Raw genomic sequence first — 19466 nt, 5'->3', positions numbered from 1 at the left:
AGCAGGGCCTGCTCTGTGATCTGAAAGGAATTGTTGGGTCATCTGAGGTCCCCCCTGCTGCTGTGTGCATGAGGCCTCATCCGGAGGGGAGTGTGATCCGAAGGAAAGTGTGGGAAAGCTCCCGTGTTGGTCTCTATGTGGGAGTTGCCTTTCCTGAGTCCCTCCTGAGACACTGGCCACAGAGGACTGTCTGTTCCCCATGGTGAGGGTTTCCCTGCATGTGTGGTTGGAGCTCAGGAAGGGGGAATGTTGACTGTAGGCATTAAACAGCATGTTTTCAACTTTTAGTATCAATCTCTGCAGGATGCCTGAGAAGAAACATGGAAGAGGGGATAAAAAGAGTCAGGAATGGCTCTTTCTCAGGTAAGGTCATATTCTCAGTTGATTCTCAGTCTGTCCTTCCTGAAATGCCCTTACTTGAACTCGCTAATTGTGTCTGATTCTGAAGTATCCTGTCTGACTCCTGTATGTGCACACTCACCCGGGGCCTTCACTCAGGGCCTGTCGTCTCCGTTTAGATCCCGTCTCCCCATGACCCGGTGACCTGGCCCTTGTTGGGAGGCTCCCCTGGGCACCGGGGCTTCTCACCCATGGGTTTGAGACGGGGTCTCAGTGCTGTTGGGCAGCAGGGATTGCTTAGGGCCCATCTGGATGCACTGTCTGCTCTGTGTCAACCAGGGTAAAGAAGCTGCACGTGGACATCAAGTATTAACACTCAGAATATGTGGTAAAATCTGGAAAAGAGGCCAATAAGGGGAAATCAGTCCTGACTATTTATAGTACATTTAAAAGTAAATAAGGACCTCCTTGAAAATCTTGGTGTTTGGGAATGGAATGGAAAGTTCAGAAAGAGACCACAGGGCTAGGGGGCTTTTCATTCCATCATCTATTTTTCACTATGAAATCCAAGTTCTCTGAAATTTTTTTTTCTTCTTTGTCACATGGTGCAGCTTGCAGAATCTTAGTTCCCTGAGTATGGATTGAACCTGAAACTCCTGAAATGGAAGCGTGAGGTCTTAATCACGGGACTGCCAGGGAAGTCCCCAACTTTACTAACCTTGGTTGATTGTTTTATTGTGGAATTAACAAATAAACTTTGGTTTTTGTTAGTAACTACATACCCAAAATTAACTAAGGATAAAAATCATTATTTTTTTAGAAAAATTATTTATTTAGGTGTTCTGGGTCTTTGTCACTGCTTGGTCTTTTCTCTAGTTGCCAGAAGTGGGGGCTGTTCTCTAGTCGTGGTGCATGGGATTCTGGTGGTGTCTTGTTGCAGAGCATGGGCTGTATGATGCTTGGGCTTCAGTAGTTTCAGCACATGAGCCTAGTAGTTTGGGCTCTTGGGCGTTACAGCACAGGCTCAGTAGTTGTGTCACTTGGTCTTAGTTGCCCCGAGGCATGTGGCATTATCCTGGAGCAGAACCCATGTCTTCCACATTTGCCTGTGGATTCTTTACCATTGCGCCAGGAGAGATACCTTCATATTATTTTTGAATATAAGTATTTTATAGGGATTGCACTCAAAGTACTCTATATATGTTTTTTATACGTATACTGCCTGCCTGTTGCTAAGTCGCTTCAGTCGTGTCTGACTCTGTGCGACCCCACAGACAGCAGCCCACCAGGCTCCCCCGTCCCTGGGATTCTCCAGGCAAGAACACTGGAGTGGGTTGCCATTTCCTTCTCCAATGCATGAAAGTGAAAAGTGAAAGTGAAGCTGCTTAGTTGTGTCCGACTCCTAGCGACCCCATGGACTGCAGCCCACCAGGCCCCTCCGTCCATGGGATTTTCCAGGCAAGAGTACTGGAGTGGGGTGCCATATGTATACTACTTTTTTTTTTTTTTTTTTTAACTAATATAGTATTAGAGTTGAGACTTCCCTGTTGGTACAGTGGATAAGAATGTGCCCGCCAATGCAGGGGATATGGGTTTGATCTCCCTGGTCCGAGAAGATTCCACATGCCCGGGAGTAACTAAGCCCATTCACCACAACTACTGAGCCCATGCTCGAGAGCCTGTGAGCCAAAACTGCAGAGCCCATGTGTTGCAACTACAGAAGCCTTGTGCCTGCAGTTCACCTACAACCTGTTCTCTGTAACAAAAGATGCCATTGCAGTGAGAAGCCCACTCACCACAACTACAGAATATCTCCCGCTCAGTGCAACTAGAAAAAGCCACACAAAGTAACAAAGACCAGCACAACCTAAATAAAGAAACAAGCTTTAAAAAAAATGTAATATTGACAAACTTAAGTACAGTTGATTCATTTTCATGGTCCCAGAGATGCTGAAATACATATGACTAAAATTGATAATGAGAAAATGATTTAAAAATGTGTCAAGAGGCAACTCTTCATTTCAGTCAATTGTGTATTTACATGTGCATGCATGAATATGCAACTCCATGGTTTTATTACAAAACATCATCTCATAAATAAGCTTTGTACTTTTTAACAGTTGAAATTATATCTTAAATATTTTATGTAGCCTTAAATTTTTTCTACCCCAGCACAGGAATGATTTAAGTAGTAATAAGATTACTGATATTGTGTGGGGGGAGGGGTTGAGGAGTGACCCTATACAATGACCTTTTATGGCCTTCCATTGCTCTTCAAATTCCTTGATGTTATTTGAGGTTTCTCAGGGAACTCTGATTGATGGACTTTTATGCTCTGTTACTTAACTGTTTGATTCCTTAGATTCAGAGGAATTCAACTTGACTTTACTCCCTCCTCTTTTAGTATAAAAGGGGACTGAGTTCTAACTTGGATAAGATGGTTTTGGGGGTACAGTCCACCATATTTTCGGTTTACTGACTTTCTGAATAAAGTCGTTATTCCTGCCCCAGCAACTTGTCTCTCAATTATTGGCCTGTTGTGTGGAGAGCAGTAGAAGCTTAGAATGTGAACTAAAGGAACAATGCGGTTTTCATCAATTTTTAAAGATGTATTGCTCTTTTTGGCCACATGATGCAAAGAGCGGACTCAATGGAAAAGACTTTGATGCTGGGAAAGATTGTGGGCAGGAGAAGAGGGCGACAGAGGATGAGATGGTTGGATGGCATTACCCACTCAATGAACACAAGTTTGAGAAAACCCTGGGAGATAGTGAAGGACAGGGAAGCCTGGTGTGCTGCAGTTCATGGAGTTGCAAAGAGTCAGATTCAACTTAGCAACTGATCAATGAAAATTGCTCTTTTGAAAGCAATGGTTAGTAAACTTTGTCAATTTCAAAATTAAAAAAAAAAAAAAAAAGGTACTGACGGGAGTTCCCATCACATACCTTAGTCCTCCAGTCTCAGACTGTAGGTTTTGACCTTGTGTCTCTGGAACCGAGCCATGTGGAGTTTGGCCTTCCAGCTGAATGAAGAACAAAGAGGAAAAGTTGTTATACAGGATGTCACTGTAAAATGGCACATTTTCCCCAGGGATAGTTTTGTATTTCTTATTTTAGTTTGCAGTACAGAGAGAAATCCAGAAAAAATTTCATGTTTTCTTAAGATGGTTCAATTATTCTAATGGCAGGAAATGTTCTGCATCCAATTATCATCCTACAGGAATTCTCTGGAGACCCAGGTTCCCAACCCCTGAATTTCCAGGAGCAGGACAGGCAAGAACCTGCTGACAAAAACATTTATTTATTTATTTATTGCACTTGAAAATATGTGAGTTATTTTCAAATACCTTTTGGTATTTATTTCTCACATAGTTTCACAGTAATAAGAGAACAGGCCCTGTATGATTTCAACACTCTATTTAGACCATGAAACTTTTGCACCTTGTTTTACATCATGTCCCTGTGTCTCCTGGTTAATAGTCTATGGGAACTTGAATAAAATTTGTATCCTGCTGTTGTGTGAAAATTGTATAAATCTTAATTATATTCAATTGGTTCACAGTTCTTTTCAGGTCTAGTATATCCTACTTTCCTGTCCATTCTATTAATTTTTGAGGGTTTAATATTGAAATTCCAACTAAAAATCTTAATTTGTCTACTTAAAAAATTGTAATATATAGTGGAACTGTCTCTAACTATTTTCAAAGCCTCATGTAAATGTGTTGTCATACTTTCGTCATTTCAAAAAATTTTAAAAAGGAAAATAAAATCTTTATTGAAATTTTTCTACTTGTTAGGAGGAAAGATCCTAGTTTCCAACATACTGGTCTACAAAGTTATAAGCTTTTGCCTTACAAGTGTAACGGGGTGACACAGCGACCTGGGAAGGCCGGCCGCCTCTGCGGGCATGGCGATGGGGAGCCCCGCCACAGCAGTGCCCCTGGTCCGCGGAACCCGGCAGCTTCCTCTTCTCCACTGCGCCCAGTGCATGTTTTCCTCGCATCCGGAGGGGGAGCGCAAAGTGACCCAAATCCTCAAAATTTCCAGGATGCTGTGGGGGAATGTATAAAATTCAAATTAAATGGGAAGAATTTAAGGAGAAGAGAACTGTCCAGCAGCCAACAGGCTCTAAAAGAAGAAATCAAAGGTATGCACGGATTGCAGATTTTTAAGTCTGTCCCCAACACTGACCATACCGTGGCTGCTTAGATGTTGCTAAAACACTGGATGAATCTTACTAACAAGGCTTCCCTTGTGGCCCAGGTGGTAAAGAATCCGCCTGCAAGGCGGGAGACCTGGGTTAGATCCCTGGTTTGGGAAGATGCCACGCAGAAAGGAAATACTACCCACTCCAGTATTCTGGCCTGGAGAATTCCATGGACTGTACAGACCATGGGGTCGCAGAGTCGGATGCCACCGAGCGACTTTCACTACTACCACCGTTCTTTCCTCAACATATGACAAAAAGTTTATTTGGTCATAGACATTTCCATATCGTAATTATAGAAGAATATGCTATCTATATAGATGTTAAAGGCAACAGATTAAAAAAAAAAACATGTAATTTATGAGGCATGACAGGACTGTTAAGCACCTCCCTACCCGTTGCCCCGCCTTACTCTCGCCCTGCAGACCCGGACGCTCCTCGCCCCGCCCCTCGCCTGCAGCGATCCGCCCAGCCCCCGACCCGGAAGTTCCGCCTCGTTTTCCGCGCGTGCGCAGTTTCCTGCGGAAGCGGAAAGCCGAGAGAGAAGGTTGCTGCATGGCCCTTGCGGTGTTTTTTCCTAGTGTAACCCTAAGCGCCTGCCCTCGCCACGCCCATCTTCAGGGTCCGGCTGGTTCTGCGACAGTAATATCCCAATACCCCGAACTCCGCCCCAAATAAACCCAGAGGCCGCCGTTTAGGTCGAGTATTCGAAATCGCTGTGAGGCTTGTCCTTGCCGTTTGGTTTTCGCCTTCGGCCCCGGAGACGCCGCCTTCCGGGATATTTTCCTGCTTAAAACTTAACCATTAGTACCTGCGCCTGTGCCTTGTAAAGTTCCCAGGCGCGAGGTGTATTCGGGCACGCCCACCTCCACCGCCTCACCCTGTCGGCCCCTGGAGGTCGCGTCGACAGCCCCGCTCCCGGAGAAGCCGATTCCTTTCCCCCGTCCTAGGATTCCGGAGAGCCCGTCCGACCCCTGAGACCCCCTCGCTCCCAGCCTCTCTGCCTTCGCGTCTCCTCAGGCCGATCGTTCTGCCCCGCAGGCCTCCCTTCCTGGTCAGTCCTTTTCCTCACCCCTGGGCTGGACGTGTGACACCCAGCGTTTTTCCGTCACGAGTCCGTCTCGTTGGAAAATGTGCTCTTTTGATAGGCGGGCGTTTCATTTACTCATCATTTCTGTAGATACGTGGGCGAGGGGCATCAGAAGAAGCAGTGACTGAGAGGGAAAGGCAAAGTCAGAAGTGGGAAAACAATGAGAGAACCGACGGGGTCGCCCAGGATGGCTGAGGCACTTGCAAAGGGATGGTAACATGAAATAGATTTCGCCCTTAAAGTAGCGGGTGGGTGAAAGAGAAATGGACCACGGCGTGAGATCTCCAGGAGTTGGAGACAACGAGACAGGGGCCCTGCGTCTGCGGTAAGAGGGCTGACAAGGGGTGATCCTAGGAGAGAAAAGGGATAGGTGTTGACAGTGCCACCCCACTCCAGTACTCTTGCCTGGAAAATCCCATGAACGGAGGAGCCTGGTAGGCTGCAGTCCATGGGGTCGCTAAGAGTCAGACACGACTGAGCGACTTCACTTTCACTTTTCACTTCCATGCATTGGAGAAGGACATGGCAACCCACTCCAGTGTTCTTGCCTGGAGAATCCCAGGGACGGGGGAGCCTGGTGGGCTGCCATCTGTGGGGTTGCACAGAGTCGGACACAACTGAAGTGACTTAGCAGCAGTAGCAGAAGAGAAGAGGAGGAAATAAGCCTAGAGACCTGGAGTGCCCCAGAGTGGGAGTGTAACAGGGAGAGAAGGGGTGTGACTAGAAGGCAGAGAGGGAACAGAGTTGGAGAAAGAAAGAGACAGATGTATAGATATTTAGGACAATTAGAAGGGTGGGGGTGGGGAGAAGAGCAGCAAGAGGAGAACAAGTTGCAGAGGTGGGCAGGACAGGTGTGAGAAAAGAAATAGGAGGGCAGAAACAGCATCCCCCCCGGAGGCAGTGGACACCAAAGGACTGTTCCACAGAGTGAGGTCTTCCTGTTTTTGTGGTTGTGGCAAACGAAGAGGGGGATGTTGATTCTAAGCCTTAAGCAGCCTGTTTTCCACTTGCCAGATCAACTTCTAAAAACTTACATTGTCTGAGGAAGAAGCTGGAAAGAGGAAGAAAGGAAAGGCAACAGGAATGCCTCGTTCTCAGGTAAAATCATATTCTCAGTTGATTCACAGTCTATCCTTCCTGAAATGCCCTTCTTTGGACTTACTAATCATCTGTGACTCTGAAGTATCCTTCCTGACGCCTGTACATGCACACTCACCAGGGAACTTCCCTCAGGGCCTGTCGTCTCCACTTAGATCCCATCACCCCATGACCCAGTGGCCTGGACCTTGTGTGGAGGGCACCATCCTGGGCAGGGCTTCACACCCACAGGTTTGAGAAGGGGTCTCAGTGCTGTTGGAGAAGGCAGTGGCACCCCACTCCAGTACTTTTGCCTGGAAAATCCCATGGACGGAGGAGCCTGGTAGGCTGCAGTCCATGGGGTCGCTAGAGTCCGGCACAACTGAGCGACTTCACTTTCACTTTTCACTTTCATGCATTGAAGAAGGAAATGGCAACCCACTCCCGTGTTCTTGCCTGGAGACTCCCAGGGACGGGGAAGCCTGGTAGGCTGCCATCTTTGGGGTCACACACAGTCGGACACGACTGAAGCGACTTAGCAGCAGCAGCAGCAGCAGCTCAGTGCTGTTGGGCAGCAGGGATTGCCTAGGGCTCTTCTGGATGTGCAGTCTGCTCTGTCAATCAGGATTAAGAAGCTGTGGGTGGAAGTCAGGTATTAACATGCACAGTACCTGGTAAAATCTGGAAGTAGACCTAAAAAGGAAAATTTGTTCTAAGGTAATTGAAGCTAAGTGAGTGAGGCACAGACTTCAAAATCTTGATTGGAAATGGGATGGAAAGTTCAGAATCAGGTATCAGTGATAGAGGGTGTGCTATTCTATCATTTGTTTGAAACTGTGACATGAATCTAAATCTCAGAGCTGGAAATTCACTTTCATTGCCTTCATTATTCAGATTTTGTCTTTTCACGGTGTTCATTTTTTGGTTTGGCACAGAAATTTTTTACTTTTGATGCAGGTGAGGTTTCCTCTTCATTGTTTAACCCATAATTTCATCATTTGTTATGGCAACTGTCTTTTTTCCACTGGGTTTTCTTAGCATCCTTATTAGGTTTTAAATATATGCAAATAGTTGTTTCTGAACATTCTCTTCTGTTCCCTTGGTGTATAAATCCGTTTTAATGCCAGTACTACACCATCTGGATTATATTTTGATATGGCTTGAAATTTTAAAAAGGGTGGCCTTCATCTTTCTTCTTTCTACTTATTGAAGAGTATTTTTGCAGTTTGTGATCCCCTTGAGATTCTTTATGACTTCTGGCAAGTTTTTTCTATTTCTGTAAACATTTCTATTGTAAGTTTGATAATGAATTCATTAGATCTGTGGAACACTTTGGGTAACTTGCAAATTTAAAGAGTACTGAGATTTCCAGTCCATGGCTACTAGATTTATTTGTTTATTTTGGATTTCTTTTAGAAGTGGTTAAGTAGTTTTCAGTGTATATGTTTCACCTCCTTGGTGAATTATTCCTAAATATTTCATCCATTTTTAATACAATAGTAAATAAAATTGTTATGTGATTTTCTTTTGACATCGTTCATTGTGTATAGAAATGCAACTGATTTGCATGTTGACTTTTGTATCCTGATAGTTTGCTAAAATTGTTATTTGATGTGGCAGGGGTTTTTTTGTGTCTGTGTGGAGTCTTTACAATTTATACATAAAAGACCTTGTCCTCTAGGAAAGAAGGCAACTTTCTAATTTTTCACTTTGGGAAGCTTTGATTTCTTTTTCTTGTCTAATTGCTCTGGTTAGGGGTTTCAGTCCTTTGTTGAACAGTGGTGCAGAGTGCACGTCCTTCCCTTCTTCCTGATCTCAGAGGAAAAGTTTTCAGTCTTTCACCATTGAGAACAATGTTAGGTGTGCTCTTTTCATACAGGGTATATTTTACTTTGAGATACTTTATCTTTTCTAGTTTGTATATATATATTTAAAGGTTGTTGAATTTTGTAAGATGCTTTTTTTCTGTATCAATTGAGGTGGTCATCTGTTGTTTTTTCCCTTTATTCTGTTAATGTACGTATAAGTTGATTTTTGTTTGTTGAGTCCTCTTTGCCTTATATGAATAAAATTCACTTGGTCATGAATTCACATCTTTTTAATGTGGTGTTGAAGTTGATTTGCTGGTGTTTTGTTAAGGATTTTGCATCAATATTCATCAGGGAGTATTGGATTTTATTTTTTTGTTCTTTGATCTTTTTTGGGTCAGTTTCAGAATCATGTTGGCTCTATTCAGTGAGTTTGTCAGCGTTGCATCTTCAACTCTTTGTAATATTTTTGGCAGGATTAGAGGTACTTCTTTTGTAAAGGTTTAGTATAATTTCACAGATGGCATCTGATCCTAGGTTTTTCTTAGTTTGAGGATTTTAATTACTGCTTGAATCTTTCTAGTTATAATTTGGTTCACATTTTTATTTGCTTCATGATTAAGGATTAGATAGTATGTTTCTCGGAGAAGGCAATGGCACCCCACTCCAGTACTCTTGCCTGGAAAATCCCATGGACAGAGGAGCCTGGAAGGCTGCAGTCCAAGGAGGTCGCTGAGGTTCGGACACGACTGAGCGACTTCACTTTCACTTTTCACTTTCATGCATTGGAGAAGGAAATGGCAACCCACTCCAGTGTTCTTGCCTGGAGAATCCCAGGGACGGGGGAGCCTGGTGGGCTGCCGTCTATGGGATCACACAGAGTCGGACCCGACTGAAGTGACTTAGCAGTAGCAGTAGCAGTATGTTTCTACAAATTTACCTGTTTATTTTATGATATGTATATGTAATTTGTAGGTATTATTACTTAGAAATTTTTTATTGAAGTATGTTGATTTACAATGTTCAGTTAATTTTGGGTATAGAGCAAAGTGATTCAGTTTTATTTATATATATTCTTTGACACATCCTTTACCTTATAAGCTATTACAAACTATGAAGTATAGTTCCCTGTGCTGTGTAGTAGGTCCTTGTTGGGTATCTGTTTTATACCTAGGAGTGTGTCTGTATTAATCCCAAATCCTGATTTATCCCTCCCACCTTGTACTTTGGTCACCTCTGTGTTTGTTTTCCATGTCTCTCAGTCTGTTTGTGTTTTCATAAGTTCAATTGGATCTTTTTTTATTTTAATTTCACACACAAGTGATAATTTGTCTTTCTCTGTCTGGTTTATTCACTTAGTATGATAATCTCTCAGTCAGTTCAGTTGCTCAGTCGTGTCCAACTCTTCGGGACCCCATGAACCGAAGCATGCTAGTCCTCCCTGTCCATTACCAACTCCTGGACTCCACCCAAAGCCATGTCCATCGAGTCGATGATGCCATCCAACCATCCATCCTCTGTCATCCCTTTCCCCTGCCCTCAATCTTTCCCAACATCAAGGTCTTTTCCAGTGAGTCAGCTCTTTGCATCAGGTGGCCAAAGTATTGGAGTTTCAGCTTCAACATCAGTCCTTCCAATGAACACCCAGGTCTGATCTCCTTTAGGATGGACTGGTTGGATCTCTGTGCAGTCCAAGGGACTCTCAAGAGTCTTCTCCAACACTACCATTCAAAAGCATCAATTCTTCAGCCCTCAGCTTTCTTTATGGTCCAACTCTCACTTCCATACATGACCACTGGAAAAACCATAGCCTTGATTAGACGGACCTTTGTTGGCAAAGTAATGTCTCTGCTTTTCAGTATGCTGTCTAGGTTGGTCATAACGTGATAATCTCTAGTTCCATGCATGTAGCTGCAAATGGCATTCTTTCTTTCTTTTTTGTTTAATGCAGGAGTTAATATTTCATTTGGGCTTCCCTGATAGCTCAGTTGGTAAAGAATTTACCTGCAATGCAGGAGACTTGGGTTTGATCCCTGGGTTGGGAAGATCCCCTGGAGAAGGGAAAGGCTACGCACTCCAGTATTCTGGCCTGGAAAATTTCATGGACTGTATAGTCCATGGGATCGCAAAGAGTTGGACACAACTGATATTCTTGTATATATGTACCACGTCTTCTTTATCCATTCCTCTGTTGCTGGGCATTTAGATTGTTTCCATGCCTTGCCTATTGTAAATAGTGCTGCAGTGAACATTAGGATGCACTGTTGTTTTGAATTATGGTTTTCTTCAGATAAATGCCCAGGAGTGGGTTTGCAGGATCTGAATCTTTCTTATTTAACTTTTTTGTTCTGTCAAAGCTGAATTTAGTTTGTTCTCTTTCTCCTTCCTTGAGATGTAAAAATAGTTTCCTGATTGGACTTCTTTTTCCTTTTTGTGGTAACCATTTAGCCACGTGCGTGTGTTTGTGCTCTGTCATGTCTGACTTTTTGCATCCCATGGACTGTAGCCCATCCGGCTCTTCTCTTCATGGGATTTCCCAAGAAAGAATACTTAAGTGAGTCGTCATTTCCTTCTCCAGGGATCTTCCCAACCCAGGGATCAAACCTGAATCTCCTGGGTCTCCTGCATTGGCAAGCATGTTGTTTACCACTGAACCACCTGAGAAGTTTCTTAGCCATGTAGACTTCTCTTATTATAGCCTTCATTGAATGTTATAAGTTCTGGAATGTTGTACTTTGAGTTTCATGTAGATGTTTAAAAATTTTCTTGATTTCTTTGAGCCATAAGTGTCCTTGCTTAGCTTCTTGACTTAAAGTATTCAAACACTTTCAGTCAGTGCTATTTCTCTTATTATCATAATTGATGATTTTGATTTTTCTTTAAAGCCATTGCTGGACTTTGTCATCTCTGAAGCCACCACTCAGAGTGTAACTCATTTAGGTATTGAATATCTCTCAATGTGTAGAACATAGTATCTGACACTTCTGCATAGACAACCTTTTGTTATTAGCTATTTTTCATGAATTCGTCACAAAAAGTGAAAAATACATATTTATTGGAAGATATAGAAATCTTTTATGAAAATGCATAAGAATTTAAGGGACACAATGTGTGTTAGTCTCTCTGCTTAGTTGTGTTCAATTCTTTGTTACCCCATGGACTGTAGCCCACCAGTTCCTCTGTCCATGAAATTCTCTGGGCAAGAATATTGGAATGGGTAGCCATTCCCTTCTCCAGGAGATCTTCCTGACCCAGGGATTGAACCCAGGTACTGCAGGTAGTTTCTTTACCTTCTGAGCCACCAGGGAAGCCCTCCAAATACCTTAACACAACTCTTTCAGAACATATCCAAATCAGTCCTTACCCCTCTCATTATCTTTTCAGCTGTATGAAGATAAGAACTCTTCTTATGATCCATTGGTGAAATATATTCTCATTTCAGGGATGGTTAACCTTCAAGGATGATCAGATTCTCTCAGGAGAAGTGGGAATGCCTGGACCCTGTTCAGAGGGCCTTGTACAGGGACATGATGCTGGAGACCTAGAAAAACTTGCTCTCCCTGGGTGAGGATAGCTTCTCTTTGGACGTTTGGATCTCCCCTTGAATATTTTGCATTTTCCCTATGTGTCTCTTGGGAGGCCTGATTTCATTGCATGATCTTAGAGCCCTGTTGACACAGACATGATGTGGCATCACGAATTTAAAATGACCCTTTCTTCCAATGATTTGCCCATTTCATGTTACATCAGAGGTTTTCCCAGAGCTTAATTATGTATAAAACTGAATGCCAAATTTTAAGATATCCAATTTTCTGTTTTGTGTCCTTTACTTTTGACTCACTATTTCTTGGAAGGGTGTTAGATAAATATATTACATTCTTCCCTGTGTATTTAGAAGGAGGCAAAGCAGTGAAAAAATTTGTGGAATATTTTTCCAGACCTACCTGTACTGTTCTCACTCCTCAGCTGAACAAAGCTGTGATTTTGGGAAAAAAAACGCAGCACTTTACATTTCTTTGTTCTGATAAGCAGGATTTTCTATTTCTGATCTAAACATCATCTCCATATTGGAGCAAGAGAAAGAACCTAGTATTGTGATGAGTGGTGTGAAGATAGCAAAACAAAACAAAACAAACCCCCAAATGGACAGGAATGTATTAAAAGTGTGAACAGAGATCAGATCTCAGGACAGAGAGGAAAGCACAACATTAAAAATGGTTGGAAACCTCTTGTAATGGTACATAGAGATGATAGCTTATGGTGAACGATGTCATATTTGTGATCTCTGAAGAAGATATAGCTTTGGGACCAGGGACCAGGCTTGATCACTCAAGAGCTTTTGTGTAGAAGAGTTTTATTAAAGTATGAAAGGGGACAGAGAAAGCTTCTGACATAGACATCAGAAGGGGGATGGAGAATGCCCCGCCTCCCTAGTCTTAGCAAGGGAGCTATATACTTTTTCAATTAGTTATTACAGTAAGTCAAAAGAATGTCTCAAGGTTGTAAGGGTCTTACCAGGCCCACTCCCACAATTTACATTTTAAGATGACAGGATTAGTCAGAAGGTTCTCAAGAAGGAGAAACCTGTCCTCAAGTAGGATACATTGTTGTTATATAATCTTAGTACAGAGTTTAAGCTGAGTTGTTTTGTTGTGTAATCATCAGCTCTGGGCTTAAAGAAGAAAAGGTTTGTCCTTTTCTCCTTCTTGAGAATTCCAGACCCCTATCTATCCTCCTCGAGAGCCCCAGACCCCTTTCTCCTCCTCGGGTACCCCGGACTTATCAACCTACCTAGGAATTGACTCTCAGATCTTTGGCAAAGAGAAGTTTGTTTATTAAACTCCCAGAGGAAGCTTAACCTTTCCCCGAGTTCTCAGCCTGTCCTTCAACATGTATCATGTATTCTTTCACCCGCCAGTGGTGCTGCAGCTCCGTCAGACACAAAGGCAAGGTTTGTATCCACAACACTCGCCATCTCCCTGCTGTGAGCTGGTTGGTCTTGAGTGTGAGGAGCATGACATAGGTTGCCTTACTGGGGTGTCTTGCCCCCTCTTCTTTTTGGGGGCTTGGATCTATTGGCTACACAGTTCTTAATCCATATAGATCAGAGCTGATGCCCCTAGTGTCTGACCCCTGATCCTGTGCTGCTTTCATCACAGTTGTCATATTTGGAAGATAGAATCGGAAAATGGGAAAATACTGGCTGCTCTTTAATTTTATCTGGCACCTCAGAACCTGTATGGAACTGTCTCAGTCCCTGTCTGCTTCTTGAGATCCCTCAGCCATTTCTGCTGTTCTCCTTTTGCTGCCATACATGTCAGAATGTGTGGAATAGCCTAGTGGATTGGATCTTCTGTGCCTGTTACTTAGGAAAACTATAAGGACAGCAGTCCAGCAAAGGGAAAATGTGTAAATCTTTCAGGCTCTTAGATCGGCATTTCTGGGTGGACCAAATAGTCGCATCTCAAGGTCTTATGATATGAGACCCCCACATTTTGTAGTTTTCCGCTCTTGTACTGGTCTATCTAGTCTGGGAGTGTAGACTCTTCCTGACTTTGCTTTCTCCTTAGTTTGTGTAATTTTTCCTTTTAAATTTGATTTTGAAGTATGTGGTTCTAGAGTCTGAAGTCATGTCCAGTTTCTTTGCTGTGGTAGTCTGCCTGTGTTTAAGGGGCAGCTCCTCATGGACTCTCTGTGGTGTGGGTTTACTGGGTAAGAGAAAATTTTTAAAGGAGAATACTTTCCCTTATTGGTTGTAATATTTTCCTGCTGCATACAGAATTACCACTTGAAGCTACTAAGTATAGTGGTCAGCGTGTTCTGTGATATGAGAAAGCATCTGAAGACCTTGACCTGTACATCTTTTTATGGCTTTGAGTGATGTCAGAAAAGCCTGCGTGAAGGGCACTGTGATAGTGTTGTTCACATGTACTATCACCATGCCCTCTGAGCCTCACCAAGAGGTGTAGGAACTTCTCCTGACAAGGGTATTGTCCAGGTTCACGCCCTCATATTTGTGAGGCTGTTGACTAAACTGTTGCTGATGCTGCATGCTTGTCACCTGGGTGCTATTGATCATTCTGCCTCCGCATTTAATTTTGTAGTAACTTAATGACAGAGCTTATGTAGCAGCGTGATAACTTTAGTGATAAACCATCATTTGTTTTTTTTCAAGGCATTGCTACTTTCCTTTTTTTATATTTTTATGCATTATAAATGAATGTCTTTTTATTTTTATCATTAAGTTTCTATTTTATGTTACTCTTTGTGTTTTATTTGCAATATGTGGGATGGTTGGTTAAGAAAGCTCCCCCACCCCTATGGTGGAATTGGTGATCAGTACTTTTTAGAGTTCTTTATGTATTCTTGATGTTAAGCTATTATTGAATATATGCTTGGCAAATATTTTGTATTATAGTGTACATTGTTTTTCACTCTGCTGAGGATGGATTAGTGCACAATACTTGATAATTAGGATGTGTCCAGTTTATCTTTTAATTTTGTTGGCATGAGCTTTTGTTGTTGTATCTGATAAATCATTGGTGAGTCCACTGTCAAGAATCATTTTTTGTTCATTTACTTATAGGAGCTGTATACACTAGCGACTGAGGTTTAGGTCTTTGAAGCATTTTGAGTTAATTTTTGTGTATAGTGTATAATAATGCTCCCACTAAATTCTATATGTGAATATCCAGTTTTCACAGCACCTTTGTTCCATAGTTGCCCTTGCCCCATTATTTGGTCTGGACACTATTGTGGAACATCATGTGACCTTACACACAAAAGTATTTTTCTGAATCTGTTGTGTTCCTCAGGTGTCTGTCTTTATATTGGTACCATACTGCTTTGATTAGTGTAGTGTTGGATTCAGTTTTGAAATAAAGAAATATGAGATGTCTGACTTTGCTTTCTAGTTTGTTTTTGCTGTTCATTGTCTTCTGTGATTCCATAGGAATTGTAGGATTGATTCATCTGTTTCTTAAGAAAAGCAGAGTTTGGATTTCACTAAGGATTGTTTTGAATCTTTTGTTAACTTTGACTAGTCCTGACATCTTGACAATATCAGCTTCACAATATCTGTGAAGCATGGGGTGTTACATTTATTTGTGTCTTCTCTAATATTTTGCAGAAGTCATTAGTTTGCAGTATAAACATTCTTCCCTTCTTGTATAATGTTATGATGAAGTATTATTTTTTAATTTTCTTGTCAGTTGAATTACTTTGATTGTTCATTTTTAAAGTTTAGAAACCCAATTGGGTTTGCATGTTGATATTGTATCTCGTAATTGCTTTGAAGTCTTTCATTATTTCTATATATATATTTTTACTTGTTAATGTTGCAAAATGCCTATTATGGGTATGTTATCTTGTAGGACATATTTAGAAAGATATTTTGTTTCATAAAAACTGTAGTATTGAATTTTTTTCTCTATGGTATATATATTACAGATCTAAATAGCAACATATTATTAGATAAACTCATTTTGGGTTCTTTAGCATTACAATATATTGTGTGTTCATTAGCATTTATTTGTGTACAGTAAGTGTGGAGAATATATCTATAGTAGAATACATTTTTCTCCTCAATTATGAGACTGCAGTATGTTTACTGTTAATTGGTACATGCATGGAAGTCATGGTGCAAAAATAGTGTTTTTGTGTGAGCTGACATGTTTTTCTAGTATATGTGTTTTTGTCATAGGCTGTTTGCAAGTATTCTTCCCTAAAATCAATTTGAATTATCTTTTACAACTCTTATTTTTAATAAACAAGTTTATTGCTCTAGTGTTTCTCAGAATTTTAAGATCATATTTGGAAAGTTTCAAAATTTTTCGAAAATGAAAAATATTACATAGTTGGGAAAAGTTTTATAACTGTGATAGATGTATTACTTTTGGTGTAATAGACACTGAGACACTTATTGACGAATTTTAGTGAATAGATTCTTTATGTCTTATAGATCTTATCTATCTGATACATGTGGTCAACCAATTACAACTCAAAGCAGACAGTGATACAGGAGAAGTATTCCAAACAGTGATCTTGGGAAGACCTCAAAGTCATGAAATCAAACATCTTTACCTCAGGGAACTCCAGGAAGACATGTATGACTTTGAGTGTCGTTGGAGAAGTGGTGGAAGAAATAACAAGGGAACGCCTATAACTCATGATGGAATTCTCACTGATGGCAGAGGTCAACAGTGAAGAAGGGATGTGGAAATCAAGCCCTTTGTAAATAGGCTTGGATTAAACCTGCAGGATAAATTGCAGATATTTCAAACTGATGGGATAATTTCTGAATGTAATGAAGTTACGAGGTCTGTCAACAGTAGTTTGTTACCTTCACCACTTCAAGGAATACCTCCTGGTGTCCAAACTAACCTTTCTAATATATTTGGGAATGATTTTTTGCATCCTTTATTACTGACACAAGATCCAACAGCATACCGGGAAAGAGCTTCCAAGTATATTGAGTGTAGGAAAACCTTTAGTCATGTCTCAGCTCTCAGGAATCATCAGATAATTTATTCAGATGAGATATTACATAAGTGTGACATATGTGTCAAGGTCTTCAGTACAAATTTACACCTTGCAGTTCATCAGAGAATTCATAAGGAAGAGAAACTTTACAAATGTGATGAATGTGGCAAGGTCTTCAGTCATAGAACAACCCTTGCAAATAATCAAAGAATTCATACCGGAGAGAAACCTTTCAAATGTAATGAGTGTGGCAGAAGCTTTAATCGCTCCTCAAATCTCTCTGCTGCTGCTGCTGCTGCTGCTGCTAAGTCACTTCAGTCGTGTTTGACTCTCTGTGACCCCATAGACGGCAGCCCACCAGGCTCTCCTGTCCCTGGGATTCTCCAGGCAAGAACACTGGAGTGGGTTGCCATGTCCTTTTCCAATGCATGAAAGTGAAAAGTGAAAGTGAAGTTGCTCAGTCGTGTCCAACTCTTAGCGACCCCATGGACTGCAGCCCACCAGGCTCCTCCATCCATGGGATTTTCCAGGCAAGCATACTGTAGCAAATCTCTCTAGGCACCAGATAATTCATATAGAATGTAAATTATATAAATGTGATGTAGGTGGCAGTGTCTTTAGTTGAAAACCAAACCTCACAGATCAACAGAGAGTTCATAGTAGATAGAAGCGAAGAAAAGTGGGAGAAGGTTATAAATGTATTTTTGTGGTAAGCTGTTTAGTTAGAGTTCACACCTTTTAATTCATCAGAGAATCTGAGAGGATAACAGGCAGGAAGGCAAAGGGTCTCCAAATGGAGGAAATAGGCTGCAAGTGTCAGGCGTTTTTATCTCTCTTAAGCAGCAGGAGGAAACAAACTAGTGATATTTTTTTCTTTCTCTTTATAAATTTAAATGGAGGTTTCTCTTAAAATACTGCGTTGCCATAATGACACCTGGTTTCACCTGAAGTTAACTATTCTCAAACCTTGAGTTAACCAATGCATTTTTCTTATGCAAATGTTTGTCTTAAGCTATGTTAATGTACCATGCATTTACCCCAAACTCCATCTTCAAGTCGGTTCCATCTAATGGCTCAGAATCTGCTTGATAAACCAGTATGTTATACTCAGATATTGTTCCCCTAATTTATGTAAACAAAACTAATGTATGGTAATCTGCCCTTCTACAAGATTCAAGTCAATCATTTTATGGCCCAGGATGAATTGTCTGATGCCAAGATTATCCCAAAATACATCAGTGAAAAGTGAAAGTGAAGTGTCCGACTCTTCGCGACTCCATGGACTGCAGCCCACCCGGCTATGCTGTCCATGGGATTTTCCAGGCAAGAGTACTGGAGTGGGGTGCCATCACCTTCTCTGAACAGACTGCTAATGACTATATAACATCCACCTGAAGACTAGCAGGGGGGGTACTCTTTCTGTCCCCTTCTGATGCCTATGTCAGAGGCTTTCTCTATCTCCTTTATACTTGAATAAAACTTTATTACACAAATCTCTGAGCGATCAAGCCTCGTGTCTGGCCCCAGATTGAATTCTTCTCCTCCAGAGGCCAAGAATCCTGGTGTTTTTTCAGTCAGCAACAACCTTTCAAATCTCTATGGGAGAGAAACCCTACAAATGTAATCAATGTGAGAAGGACTTTAGCAAAAAGGCAACCCTTGCAAAGCATCAAAGAATTCATACTGGAGAGAAACCTTACAAATGTAACAAGTGTGGAAAAGCCTTTAGTCAAAAAGCACATCTTCAGCTTCATTGGAGAATACATACAGGAGAGGAACCTTACAAATGTAATGTGTGGCATGTGTTTCAGTCTAAAATCACACCTTACAAGTCATCAGAGAGTACATTTTGTAAAGAGACCTTTCAGATGTCTTGAGTGTTAAAAGAGCCTTTACTCAGGTCTCAAACCTCACTAAACATCAGAAAATCCACAAATGAGAGACATCATCCAAGTGTGATATATGTTGATCTTTAACTGTCAGAGTTCAAAAGAAACTATACAAATGTCATGAGTGGCAAAACTTTTGTGTGTGGAAGCCTCACAATCAGATAATTCATAGAAGAGTGGAACATTACAAATGTAGTGAGTGTCTCAGAGTACTTAGTCTGAATGCATACCTTATGATCCATATTGGAAAGAAACATTAGAAATGTAATGAGTGTGGTAAATTCTTCAGTGTACTTTCAAGCCTAACTTGCCATCAGATGATGTACAGAGGTGACAGCCCTTGAAAATATAGAGGTTGCAGTGCTTTTGGCAGTGGTTTCTTATGCTTCGTGAGAATATTCACACTGGATCGAGCTCAGATGATATTGAATGTGGTCAGGCCGTTGAATATCTACTCATTCTCAAAAAGTTCATCACCAGTTCAGGAATGCGAGCAACCTTTCCTCACTGGTCCCTCTTGCACCAGTAATCAAGTTGTATGTACTGCACCAAACAGTACGAATGAACTGAATTTTG

General features: G+C 41.5%; 2 protein-coding genes, 1 long non-coding RNA gene and 1 pseudogene across 5 annotated transcripts in view; 3 read left to right on the top strand and 1 right to left on the bottom strand.

The window, feature by feature from the left end:
• Positions 1–19466, top strand: part of LOC123327520 (zinc finger protein 665) — a 392317-nt gene that overhangs the window by 337117 nt on the left and 35734 nt on the right. The gene's annotated exons all lie outside the window — the stretch shown is intronic.
• LOC123465140 overlaps positions 1–19466 on the top strand; it is a 35475-nt pseudogene that overhangs the window by 11247 nt on the left and 4762 nt on the right.
• On the top strand, positions 64–6704 carry LOC102406866. Its single transcript, XM_045163359.1, has 5 exons — positions 64–363; positions 4136–4485; positions 4971–5092; positions 5726–5848; positions 6650–6704. Exons 1-4 carry the CDS (start codon positions 272–274, stop codon positions 5828–5830), a joined length of 669 nt encoding a protein of 222 aa, XP_045019294.1. The 5' UTR covers positions 64–271; the 3' UTR covers positions 5831–5848; positions 6650–6704.
• LOC123465124 lies at positions 1303–5053 on the bottom strand. 2 transcript variants are annotated; one of them, XR_006640212.1, is made up of 4 exons: positions 4958–5053; positions 4219–4389; positions 3285–3361; positions 1303–1480 (listed from the first exon to the last, which is right to left on the bottom strand). It is a non-coding gene; the product is annotated as an uncharacterized LOC123465124 (long non-coding RNA). The 2 variants fall into 2 exon arrangements; XR_006640213.1 differs by having other exon boundaries at positions 1305–1454.

The sequence above is a fragment of the Bubalus bubalis genome, chromosome 18 (genome assembly GCF_019923935.1).
Source record: "Bubalus bubalis isolate 160015118507 breed Murrah chromosome 18, NDDB_SH_1, whole genome shotgun sequence".
Taxonomy (NCBI): Eukaryota; Metazoa; Chordata; class Mammalia; order Artiodactyla; family Bovidae; genus Bubalus; species Bubalus bubalis.
The sequence above is the reverse complement of the archived record's forward strand: the minus strand, read 5'-3'. Positions and strand labels throughout refer to the sequence as shown.